We start from the raw sequence: 13,690 nt of genomic DNA, 5'->3' as shown, positions 1-13,690 counted from the left end.
AACTATGATGATCCAAACGTGAGCAATGATCACAAGTGCAAGATGACGATGATGATCGATACTTCAAAACTTCCTATAATCGTTCTATTCAATCCCAAGATGAGGTCGAGCAAGTGGGTGCATGTTACGTCTACATGGCCCAGAGTGAACATCCGCGTACTTACAATGAAGCAATGAGCCGATTTGACTCCGATTCCTGGCTTGAAGCCTGCCAGGACGAACTTCTGTCTCTCAGGGAAACCCGGACTTATGTGCCGGTTAGTACAGAGAAGATAGAGGCAAAGAACATTGTTGGATGTCGATGGGTGTTCACAATCAAAAGAGGCATGGATGGCTTGGTGGAACGATATAAGGCAAGAATTGTTGCAAAAGGATTCAGTCAGGTTGTAAGGGATGGGTGGTAGAGTGGTGATGCACACAAAGTGCACTTTCTTTATTCTTCATATACAATGTAAACAACTGTATTTACATTTGTATGGCTCGGGCTCGGGTAAAGGGTTCTTTACTCTTTACCCTCACCCCTGTCAAATCTAAGCTTGATACAGCCTATGATCTTGACAGCCAGAGGACTGAGGAGTCACTTTCCTGAGATCCAGGAAGTGAGTTCCACAAGCCAACTCTCGAATTTCTCGAGATTGTTTTCCCCAGACCATAAGGTTGTGGGGAATGGGACAGAGTTCTTTTTAAGTAACTCTGTTTTAACATCGGGTGGTAGGGGAGTCAAGATCTGCATCTTAACTAAGTTCTCAATACAACAAACTAACTCCTCCATAAACCCTTCTGGGTCACCAGGCGCTAAACTATTCAGATCCCATGAATAGGATCTTAGTGTGGATTCAACGAATCCATCGGGAGGAACAGCCAAGCTCGCCACTTGAGGGAGGGCAGAACCCATGGTCCTAGGGACTTGGGAGCTAGGCTCCCTTTCTTTCTTCACTGGTGATACAACAATAGGGTGTGTTGCCCCTCCAACTGGATCTTGGAGTGTGCGTATTGTTGGCTGGGGAGTCGAGGCATTCTGCCTTGGCGTTCTGAAGAGATTATCGGCCCATTACCTCTACTGGGCCTATCCTGGCCCAGCACTCCATAGAACCCATTGCATGGGTCTGGCATGGTAAATCAGCTGTAGGAATTAAGCCCACGTTTGATTTCCCATGCATGGGCATCTAATCCTTCTAGTTTGTGCACATAGTCGGCATTGCTGTCTATCCGCATTCCATATTCGATTGATGTTTCGCTATGGGTGCGAGGAGCAAAGATAGTCCTTTGTTTCCTTTTTATCTCGCCTTCTCTGTTAATAATGAGGGCTCATCTGGACCCATGTCTAAGGGTCCGGGACTGAGGAATGTCTTGATCAACGTCACATTCATCCATCAAACTAATAAGGATGGCAGGCTCCTCCTCATTATTAGGGAGCAACCTAGGCGACATTTGAGTTCGCCTCAGGGAGAAAGGAGGGCCTGTGGGGCCCCAGTCAACGGCTTTCCCCTTCAGATGGGAAGGGATCCTCTTGGGTGACGAGTTCATTGTGTTTCCCGGTTCAGACTCCTCATGGTGAGGGACGATCATTGTCATCCTCACACTGGGGTGTCCTGGCATAGGGACGAACTTAGTAGTTTGTATGTAGTCGTTGTCGACTACGACTATGTCGTCTTCAACCATCTGGTTCCCCTGATGGTTTGGTTCCTGTTCTTGAGCGACAACGTGCTCAAGCAAGAATGCACTAGGCACCCCAAGTTGAGGCATATTAATTGGGGGTTGGTGTTGTACCAACTCTAGGTTGGGACAAATAAGTCCTGCCTTTACCTCTTCGAGGTCCTCATTGTTCTTCACGAGACGTGCTAGAGTGATCCCTACTTGCATGTATAGGCAATCAAGCCTATCATCTGTTGTGTTGGTTCGAGCCACTAGGCTCGTTAACGTCTGCATGATTTCTTTGAGCTGGTCGCTGACCAGCTCTTGAGGTTGAGTCGATGCTCGATGACAAACAGTGTCGACAATCTCAACAGACTTGTCAAGGCCATCACTGGGTATTGGTGCCTCCTTGCCCGACCTAGTAGGATCGCGAAGGTCGGGGATTTGAGTGTCGGGAGGCCTATTCGGCTCTAGTGGCATGTCAGGAGGGTCCTTCTCAGGAAGAGAAGGTGCTTCTATACCTAGTGCATTTGAAGTGCTAGGTTGATTCGGACCTGGCATATCCAGGCCTTCTTGGGGCCCTGGAGTCGCACCAGGATCGTCTGCCTCTCCAGGATCAGGAGGGACATTTGGGGGACTGCTTCTAGCGCCCTCAGCACTATCCACTGTCTGTGCAACATTACACGCATTCGATCTCATCCTCTTTGCAGAGGGAGAACCTGGAGCTCTCTTGGGTGCCATGAGGACTCTGAAAGCTGGTTCTGATGAGCTGATTGGCACGCTTCACAACGTCGATCAAATGGAACGAGCCACATAGGCTGCATGTGCTCTTCCCCATTGTATATAAACCTTGCATGTGGGCAAGTTAAGGCTTTACAGCCTTTACTCCCCCGTTGATTATACAGCCTATTATAGCATATCTCTGATGGACTGGGAGTGTGAGGCGATACTCACAACCATCATAACATCTTACACTTTTTTACGCTCAGTGGGTTGAATATAACAACCCCTGCATTAACCAAAGCTTCCATTTGATCGACGTCATGAAGCGCACCGATCAGCTCATCAGAACCAGCTTTCAGAGTCACCCAACCCAACTCATTGGGCTAGTTTCACATGCCCAACTGACGTGCGCGTGTGTCTGACATGCACTGCTGCACTCCCAACTCACTTCTCTCTCACGATTTGCGCTCTCAAGGCACCTCTGGCTTACAATTGAGCTTCCTTAGTCGTTCTCGCATGCTTAATGCGTTTTTAACGTCAATCCATGTGCTTTTCTGGGGGACACACACAAATTCATGTGCATGCTTAGATATTTGCGCTCACACATCTCTGGTCTTTTCTCAACATGTAACTCACATGTTGATGACATTCCAGACATGTATTTGCATCGTCTAGGCCTTACCAACTACACGTAACATGACTCAGATGAACATGACTCAAAAAGCCAACGTTGTATCAGCTCGACAGTCATGATCTCCCTCAGGACGATCCTCTCTCTGGTTCTTACAAACTATTGGGACTTGCCTGGACGCGCTGGAATTGGAGAAATGACGTATTTACACGTGATGGATACAATTACCTGCGGTCTCAACCTGTGACTGTTGCAGATGATCACCCTTGCAGGTGGATCTCTGCTGACAAACTCATCATCTCGTGTCCTGGAGACGTTTTCACCACATCGACTCATGGTCAATTGTGCGGCCTCCACCATCCATCCTTTACCTGAACTGATTCGCTGATGCCAATGCATCGCCGGCTGCAGTTTATACTCACTTCTTATTTCCTGCCGGCCACGTCGACTCCATTCCCAGCACCAGCCACACGATTCCGCGACTCTGGCGACTTCTTCTGACTTCGGCCCCTCACCATCTTCAACTCTGACTTCAACAACCCCGATTCATCATCGTTCTCGAGGCCAGACTAAGCGCCATCCGATTCTGCATCGTTGTCAGGGCACACCTGCTTGACCCGGCCCCACCTCACCCAGTGCCCCACCATCCGCTCCTCCCAACCTCCCCCCTCTCCCCCTTTTTACTCTTCTCTTTCTTCTCTTCTCTCTCTTCTCTTCTCTTTCCTCTTTATTCTTTTCTTATCACACAGACGACTTCCTTTGTATCAATGTACCATTGACCTGGCTGCAGTGTAACGCGCCCGGACCCGGGCACACTGGATGACCTCCCACACACCGGATGCTCCTGGGACCTCTTACGGAGGTACCCGGATGGATGTGGCAGTGTGCATAGATGACGTGGCACTTCCCACATGGCCTCAACCACATGTATATAAACACAGCCTAAGTGGGAACTGAGAAGCAACCTTCTTCTCACACTTCCCACTTAGGTTGTGTTTATGTACATGCGGTTGGAGGTCACGTGGGGAGTGCCACATCATCTACGCGTACAGCCATGTCCGCCTGGGTATCTCCATAAGAGGTCTCAGGAGCATCCAGTGTGTAGGGCGTCACCCAGTGTGTCCGGGTCCGGGCGTATTGCGCAGCCTGATTAATGGTACATCGAGCAAGGAAGTCATCCGTGTAGTAGAAAAGGAAAGAAGGAAGGAAAAGGGGAAGAGAGAAGGAGAGAAGGGAGGAGGGAGGATGGGGGCAGCGGGTGAGGAAAGTGGGATCGGGTGAGGTCGGACCAGGTGGAGTGGGGTCAGGCGGGTGTGCCCTGACAGTCGGTCCCTGACAGTCGTCCAATGTCGACGTGCATGCTGCCAACTGCGACAAATCTCTGCTGTGCTGCCATCTAGAATGTCAATGTTACTTTCCCCCCTGGCTCCAATGCATCCTCTCCATTCCGCATTGTCACTCTCACTGTCGACATGCCTGTCGACATTCATTTACCATTGGCTGCATCGTGTCCGGCTATATGCTGCATGTTGCAGTTTATTCATGAGCTGACACAACTGGGGTGTTCCCCTGGTTCTTAGTACTGCTGCTGCCATGGTCCTGCATGCTCCCTGGGTGCTTAACTCATCGACTTCCTGCATCCAACCCAACCTGCATCCATCTGAGGCGACCACACTGTCAGGGACAGCTCCGAAAGCAGTGAGGTCCCAGTGTGCGGGACTTGGTGGGACGAGTAGCGGCTGTGTGTAGCAGTGGTCTCATCGTGGGGTGAGCGTCCCTGACCACTTAGTCTGAAGTGGGAATGTGAGTTATTATTAAAAGGGAAGGCTACACTACTTGCCTGAAGTGGGAATGTGAGAAGAAGGCTACTTCTTCGGTTCCCACTCCAGCTGTTATTATATACATGCGGGGTCGGTCATGTGGGGCACGCCACATCACCCTAGCACACAGCCACGGCTCTCTGGGTGCCTCCATGGGAGATCCTGAGAGGGCCCACTGTGGGTGTGGGGCGTGTGTGGCGGCGGTGGCAGCAATATAGGAACGGTGAAATACAGGAGGGGAAATGGGCATGCGTGCCCGTGATACATTGAGCAGTGGGAAAGGTGGTCCATGTGAGAAAGAAAGAAAGAAAGAAAGGAAGAAAGGGGGAAAGGAGAAAGGAAGAGGGAGAAGCGGTGCGGAGCAGGGGAGCGGAGCGAGGGTCGGGCAGGGCATGCCCTGACACACACCTGGTGTGTCACCACTGAAGTCAATGTATCCTCCTTTCCTCCAATGTATGCTGTGCACTGCATTGCCGTCTTCAACATTGACCTGATGTTCAACTCTTGTCTGTCTCCAATGCATTTGCTATGCATTGCGGTCCTGTTTTCGACATCAACACATTAATCAACACCTCCACCTCCACTCCTGCCTTCACTGGCCTCCCTTTCCTACATCTTTCCTGCCACTGTGCCCAAGAATTCCTGTGGACTTTGACTAAGTCTGCCTGTCATCGAGTCTGCGTGCACTCTCGGTCTTCAAGCACCTGTGCCAATCTTATGGTTTGGTCCATTCCCATTCCAACTGGAGTTCTTTGAGAACACCTATGGGTTGCTCTAAGGGGAGAGTGTAAGGAATGGATGATGCACGCTTGCACGCATTCCCTTTATTCATTATTCTATGATAATCTTCGGACTAAACAATGTAAAACACCTGTATGTACATATATAGCATCCGGGGTCAGGAAAAGGAGCTTTGCTCTTCTCCTCCCTCCCTGTCAAATACTAGCTCCATACAGTCTATGTTCTTGACAGCCTGAGGATTGAGGAGTCACCAAGGCCAGCACCCCAACTGGCCTTACAATATGGGGTGTATGATTGTAAGATGTTATGATGGTTGTGAGTATCGCCTCACAGTCCCAGTCCGTCAGAGATACGCTATAATAGGCTGTATAATCAATGGGGGAGTAAAGGCTGTAAAGCCTTAACTCGCCCGCATGCAAGGTTTATATGTATACAATGGGGAAGAGCACATGCAGCCTATGCAGCTTGCAGGGTCTCTGAGTATGTACAATAATGTAGCGCTGTTGCACATAGTTACAAACTGATTATAGTATACTACTAGAATGGCTGCTGCGCTGCCCTGACCTTGCTTGCAAGACCAGGTTCTGTATGTGTGTATGGTTTGCAGGCACAATTCATTCACAGGATTGAATAATAATTGGGGCAATCAGCGGAAGAATAGACATTGAATATAACTATGAGATGCAACAAGCATGTAGAGTTAGAAAGATAGCCAGATGGCCGCATAAATATAGGATCCGAAAAACAAAGAGGGTATGAGTGAACAGTGTGTTGTTCATGAATAAATATGGCCTGTCCATACAGTACAAGATTAAGGAGTGTAGGAAGAGGAGGGAGTCCGCCGTCGAAATGCCCTTGAATGTGGCATTGATACATGGCATTGATGTGTATCGGTTACCTATTTACGTTTTTGCCGCTTTGCTGGGGAAAACGAAGGCCCCACATATAATCGCTTTGTGGGAGAGCCGTTCTCCGCTCAGTAACTTGGCAGCGCCTCAGGTTCCTTCAACACAATGACTTCACCAATGTTTGCTGTGAAGGTTGCATGCTTTCCTTCATGTCCTCCAATTAGATGGCAAGACAAAGTGAATGAGATTTGAACCGTGGATCCTCGGAGAGCACTTTCATATTGAACAATGCATCAAAGCTATGGAGAGGGAAAAGGACCTTGCCTTCTCCTGACCCCCCCATCCAGATGAACCGGACTCCGAAGCAAAGTTCCGATCCATGGAGCGGTGTCTAATGAGGTCAAACCAGATACATTCCTGTAAAAAGCATCAGTGCTTGTGTCAAGATTGGACAACTGGGGAATGGAGGTGTAAGTGATGCGCACCGTTTGCACTAAGCGAGACAGACAGAGTAGAGGCGAATGGAGAATGGTACCCAAAGCAAACATACGGATTTGTCAACAACTTCAATCCCAATTTGCTGGTCTATCTTCGATGCAACCATGACATCAAATTGCTAACAAATGGAGAAGATACAAAAAACGTTTGTCGGTACATTACCAAGTATGCGACAAAAGCCCAATCAAAGTCTATCAGCATTGCTGGCTCGGAGGCACCAATATCATCTCGCTGATAATAAGTATCTTGACAATATTCGAGAGAGAAATCGACTCTTGGTTTTTCGATGTTTCATGACGGTCAATCGAAACGTTGAACAGTCAGCACCCCAACTAGTCAGTTACCTTATGGGATGGGGAGATGCATTTAAGTCACACAATTACATACCATTGTACTGGTCAACGTTTGCATGGCAGCTTCAAATTGAACACCCAGACTTGAGGAAATCATCGAGATATGATTGTTGTTTGATATCGGCTCTTGAAGTATACTTAAACTTAATTAGGATGTCAGAAAAAGACGCACCAAAAGAAGGGATGGACGATACAGAAGTCAGCGAAATGCTGCCTGACAGGAAGGATGAAGGAGAGGTAAATTCTCATTTAGTATGGCATTGGTTGATTAGTCACATTACCAATATTCCAGGATGACGACATTGATATCGAGCTGATGAGAGTAGAAGTGGCATCAAATGGGAGATTATGTGGGAGATCACAATTTGAGGATTATTCGCATCGAGGACATGAATGTCACTGCTTGAGTTCATTACCGATACATATGAGCAGAATGTTAGCCGACAAGAAACATCACCAGCGATTCAATCTGAAGTGGAAGGCACTCCAAGAATTGCCAAGAGTCGTGGTCATCCTGCAAACATCCGGAGCCCATACTTGGATTCGCATGGCAGTCATGACATAAAACTGCATATTGTTCGATCCTCTGGACATCGAACCATCGCAAATATAGTGGGTAAATGGTTTCCAAGGCAAGATGACGAGGACTGCACCGATATGCACCGTGCATCGATATTGTGTCTTCTAAAACCATGGAGAAATCTGTCAATGTTAAAGGGAGATGGTTCATGGGCATCAGCATATGAGCTGTTTGTACAACAATTGGAACCTAAGAAGGCAGCAATTATTGGAAATGCGCAGTTCTACCATGAATGCAAGGATTCGGCAATGCACACAGCTGTCTCACAAGTAGGCTCTTCAGGCCATGTGAGAGACAGTGATGAGGAGATGGAGGCAGGTGGGGAAGAAATTGGAGATAGGGAACCTATGGTGGGAGGTGACTTGACAGAGGCCAGTCTGGAAGAGTTCTTGCATGACAAAGCTTGGACTCGCAAAGTACTTCATGGCGAACATGCAGTAGAATGTGCAAGTGCAGCACAAGTGTTCAAGTCAATGTCGGACTCTTGGGACATGGAGGCAACGTTAACATCTGTTACACATGCGGACTTGGAGAAGGTTGCATGCTGGAAGGAAGCAATGAAACGTGGAGATGAAAGCACTGCAAGTGAAGGACCAGAAGTACAAAGAGATGATATAGGGAGAGTGGAGTCACTCACAGATAGGGCATACAGCTGTCGTGGAGGAGCAGATGGGGGAGTGGAACTTCTGAATAGTTCAGAAGCCTTTCGACCATCTGCTGCAGTTGACACATCCCATCTTCGGAAGGACCAACGAAGAGCATATGACATCATAACCACACATGGTCAGAATAACATCAATGGTGGAAGGGGAGAGCATCTCTTGATGTTGTTGTTAGGCAAGGGGGGAACAGGCAAATCTGTTGTGATTAGTATGGTGACATCGTTCTTCGAGGTGCAAGGAAAGGGAGACATGCTGGTGAAGGGAGCATACACTGGCATCGCAGCCTGTCACATTAGTGGACGCGCCTTGCACTCATTAATCGGTATGCCTCGGAGCAAACAACAGATGCCATCGTCCGAGCAGATTAAGATGTGAGCCAAATGGTGGAAAACATGGCGATATCTCATCATTGATGAATGTTCAATGATATCTCGCACAATTCTTGCCAAGTTGTCCACAATTCTTTCCCTAATAATGGGGGAGGTAATGGGCACACGGAAGGAGGAAGCATTCGGAGGTCTGAATGTGATCCTATGTGGAGATTTTCACCAATTCCCTCCTGTGAGAGGGGGAAAGAGAGCCCCACTATACTGGCCATCAGTTATAGGAGACAACACCGAAGAGGGTTTAGGAACAGCGCTATATAAATCGTTCGATGTGATAGTCATTTTAGAGCAAATGCGGGTGACGGATGCTAGATGGACAGACCTTCTTTGGCATTCACAGCATGGGAAGATACATGAAGATGACATACACCTGTTGAAGGGATTAGTTTTATCATCGAAGTCATGCCCACCAATGAACTTTTCAACAACACTGTCATATCCATACAATCCCGACCTCCGCTCTGGGCTCCCAGAACTCCGAACTCCGACTTCTGAAGCCCTACTCCCCTTCCGTCACCTTCTCCTTGCCGACTCCCAAGAGGTTATCCCACCTCCGGCTCCGACACCACCTTCGGTCCGACTCTGGAACATTCCAGGTCCGACCCCAACCTCGACACCTTCCAGATGAGTATGCAAAACCTATGCTCCCGACTCCGGACCTCCGCTCCGGAATCCCATCTCCATCTCCATCTCCGGAACCTCTGGTCTTAGCTCCGACCTCGGACTTTGACCCCACCTCCGCTTATACCCATTGTATTGGTTAGCTCATTCCATTTAATTACCTTTGCCAATATTCCGGAGTTTAACTTCCGAGTTCGGACTTTCTGGACTTACCTCGGACCTTGCAACTATTGCATTGTCCTATTCAATTCCGCTATTCTCCCTCATTCCTATTTGGGCTGCTGCTTTCTTTCTATTCAGTCAGCTAGCCATTCCCCACTCCCAACCTCCTTCCTTCCTCCTTGGGCCTTGGCCCTTCATTCCTCCTTTGAGAAACACCATTGAGTCAAACCCTTGACCCTCGGTGTTGTTCCTCTTTCCATCTCCCTTTGTCTCCTTTTGTCCTACCCTCGCTCCTTTTGATTCCGGACCCCTCCTTATATACAATGTACCTAGTAACTTGTAACCTCAGTCCGAAATCGACATGAATTCCCCCCAAGAGACTTTCCCTCTGCTAGATCCGAAATTAGGGACCCCTAGGACAACCAGCAATGGCACAGTGCTCCGCCTGAGTTGCTGGGGCCGAGGTCCTTCCACGCTAAGTCTCTGATTCCACTCCGGAGTTGTCCGAATCCACACGTTCTAACAAACACCCTGGATCGGTGCAAGCTTGGTTACACCTCATGTCACAGCCCCGCAAAGTCCCCGCCCCTCTACCACTTTCTGCACCCCCACCCTCGCACCGTTACTCGCACCCGTTAATCTCGCCATTGCCCATCACTTAGCGGTGCCGATAGTGGTTCCCGTTCTACGGCCCCATAGCAGCGCCTCCTTCGTTCTCCTGCCACCACTTGGGTTCCTCAGCCATTCGGCTGATACCATTTTACTCTATTCATTCGCTTAACTAACTAGCGGTTGTTATGGTCGCTGTGATCCGCTCCTTATTGACATTCCTTTATTGACAATTGATTATTCCTCTATTGATATTTGATTTATATGTATATTGACATTCTGATCCGCGTGCCTATATTGTCGGCCTATCCATTCTGCCTCCCAACTTCACCGTCCTCTGTTCCATTCTTTTCTTCTGTTCCATTACCCTGGTCCGCATCGCCCTTTTAGTTCTGTCGTACTTATCATCCCACTCCCGTCCCGCGCCGGACCGACCGGTCCCTTCTCTGTTCTCCTTTCTTATTTATACTTGTAGTTTACTGTCGATGTACCTCAGTTTGAATATCGACTAGAATTTCCCCCCCAGTACTTGCATCCTAAGTTCGCCTCTCAACTTCATCCTCGCTTGGGTCAACGTCGCCGCAAGGTCTTCCCCGCTAACGTGAAATATGGGACAGCCTAGAACGTGTGGCGCAACGCTCTGGCCAAGTCGTTGAAGCCAAAGTCCCAACCCCACGACGCCTTGCAATGGAGTAGTTCATTAGCTAAGTGACCACTCACGCCGCTGCACTCCGCTCCGCTTCCCGCGATCACCTCGAACATAGTTTCTGACACCTCATCATGGAGTGAGGGTGGAGTGGAATAAGGCTGCTTTGGTGGAACACTGTCGTCATTCGAAAGAGACGTTATTCATCTGCACAGCCGAGGATACTATCAAGAACAGACCCCTTCGTCTTTCAGAGAAGTGGGCATGTGCACTTCAGCCAGCATGCAAAGGCGATAAGTGTGATGATGGCAGCAAACTACCGGATATGATCGAAGTCGCACTCGGAGCAAAGGTGATGGTGACAACAAATGTGGACACAGACAGAAATATTGCAAATGGGGCACGTGGTACAATCATCGAGATCATGTTGCATCCAAGTGAGCCAGAGATTGCAGAGGATATAGCGAGAGTGAGGTTGAAGCAGCTGCCAGTATGTGTTCTTGTGAAGCTTGATCATGGGAGTGATAGGAGGGTTGGGGACCTGGAAAAGGGAGTCGTTCCAATTTTTGCAGAGGAGCGCACTTACCGCATCACTTTGAGAGATGGAGCAACATGGAAAGTGAAACGACGACAACTGCCAATGACAGGTGCATATGCATTCACGGATTACAGGGCTCAAGGGCAGACGATCAAGCATGTGATGATAGATCTAGCACCACCACTGACAGGAGGGTTAACACCATTTAATGCATATGTGGCATTATCGTGGAGCTCAGGAAGGGACACAATACGGCTTTTGCGTGAGTTCAACGAGAAATTATTCAGAAAGCCTGCATGTGACGTGCTTGCTGAGGAGGATGAATGGTTGGAACAGAAAAACATAGAGACACAGGCTAGGTGGGAGAAGTTTGTATCAGAATAGGGAAGATTATAGGATTAGTGGGAAGAGAATATACAGACGAAAAAAACAGTTGAGGAAGCAAAGATCGATGTGATCGAAGTCAGGGAAATGAGTACATGTGGGAGATACAAAGGAGGAACGTGACGTTGCTGTGGAAAGGCACATGTGCAAGGGAGAAGAATATAAACATGGTGGGAAAGAGAACACATTATGTAATTGTGGACTCCAAAGTGACCTTGCAAGCAAGGTAATGTTACAAGTGATAACAAGAGTTAAGGCAAAGTAAAAGAGTTAGGAGGGGGCGCATATGCAGCCTCCCATCCTTACACTCTCCTCCCTTGCAATATTAATATCGCACAGGAAGGCATGTACCAAAATGTAGAGACGGTCCAAGAGATTTCAAGAAATTCAAGAGAAACATAAAGGCGATTAGGCCTTGAGGCAACCAGTAGCAGCATTACTGTAAGTTAAAGGTGAAAGGCGGTTGGGCCTTTCAACATCGGTCATCACTGATGAAATTTAAAAAAAAAGGGGGGGTTCAAGGGAAAATGAAGCAAAGCAGTCAGGGTTTCAGGTCAAGCGGTTAGGCTCTTGGGTAAGAATTAATGCAAAGCGATCAGGCTTTTGTGACGAAAGCAGTCAGGCTTTCATTGTGAAGTAAGGTGGTAGGGAAGAAGAAATTTCTAATAATGCCACATGTAGTTAAACCCTTTGTACCGATTATTTCGTCGGTGAAGGAGAATATAAGTGGAGGCGGTCAGGCCTCTTGACAGTAAAGGAAAAGAAAAGAAAAGGAAAGTTTAATGGGGCAGCTAGGCCTTCATAATTTTGATCATTAACGATGATGAAGTCGACATTAATGTAATAAGATAAAGGTGGTTAGGCCTTTTTTTGTTTGCCCTTTCGGGCTGCGCTGCTAGGTCCGGGCATACTAGCCTGCGGATTTGTCAAAGGCCCGGCTCCATCATCCTCAACTGCTGCCATATGCTGGCACTGAGCTGCAGGGAAGCGCTTTGTTGTCAAGGTTGTAGGTGGAACAGCTTCGGTCTGTTCCACAAAACTCGACTCTCCACTCATTGATGTATCCTCGGAGTCGAGGGGAGGAACAGCACTCACCTCTGGAGGAGGTGGCAGAAACCCCTGGACGGGGCGGGATGTAGGCGGCAGTGGTGCAAATTTGCCCACTTGTAAGGTAGGGAGCATACATAAGTAACGACTCTCCGGATGCAAATATTTCAAAACTTGCATCACTTCTTATTCTCGGCGCAATGCTCTGCTGCTCAAATGAGCACCAAAAACCTGTAGGATAGACCTTCCTTAACAAGTCTTTGGATTCGCTTCTTCAATAAATATCATATTGATCAAGTAACGAGTGAATTACATTCTGGTGTCAGGAGACTACTTCTATGAGCATTATTAATCCAAGGGCGCAATAATAAAAATTGAAGTTCCGTCAAGTTTGCCACACTAAACACCATCGAAATGAATGGCGGTAACTGCCGAGAACGAAAAAGGAAATTCTCCCCGTACCCTTTTCCCTCCAAAACTCGGCGGAACGGAGTTCTAAGCATGCCTCTGGGGAAAAAACGCAAGCGCGCAAATAATTTGGGACTGTATGCACAGAAGGTCCTTTTTTCACATTTTTTATTCAACCCGAAACTCACATACTCATGCAGAAATCATGCACACATAAACAGACTAAACCATCATCACCAACTATGGACATGACTACCAGTGATGCCGATGTTCCCTCTGATACAGAGAACTTTGATTTGGCACTGGAGAGCGAGTCTGATTCCGATTTCAGTGAAATTGATGAGCATGAACCAGACACATACCCCAATATTCCGCCAATCCCTCCCCTTTGGGAGCGG

General features: G+C 48.1%; 1 protein-coding gene across 1 annotated transcript; it reads left to right on the top strand.

The window, feature by feature from the left end:
- Positions 1-7,642: 7,642 nt before the first annotated feature.
- On the top strand, positions 7,643-8,866 carry EI90DRAFT_3135091 (uncharacterized protein; the record flags this gene model as incomplete). The annotated part of the gene is made up of 1 exon (XM_039064706.1): positions 7,643-8,866. The coding sequence occupies one exon, from the start codon at positions 7,643-7,645 to the stop codon at positions 8,864-8,866; it is 1,224 nt and encodes a 407-aa protein (XP_038908936.1).
- Between the last annotated feature and the right edge of the window lie 4,824 nt (positions 8,867-13,690).

This window comes from Cantharellus anzutake, assembly GCF_015039405.1.
Source record: "Cantharellus anzutake strain C23 chromosome Unknown EI90scaffold_130, whole genome shotgun sequence".
NCBI classification, from domain to species: Eukaryota; Fungi; Basidiomycota; class Agaricomycetes; order Cantharellales; family Hydnaceae; genus Cantharellus; species Cantharellus anzutake.
This window is presented reverse-complemented; position numbering and strand designations above follow the sequence as displayed.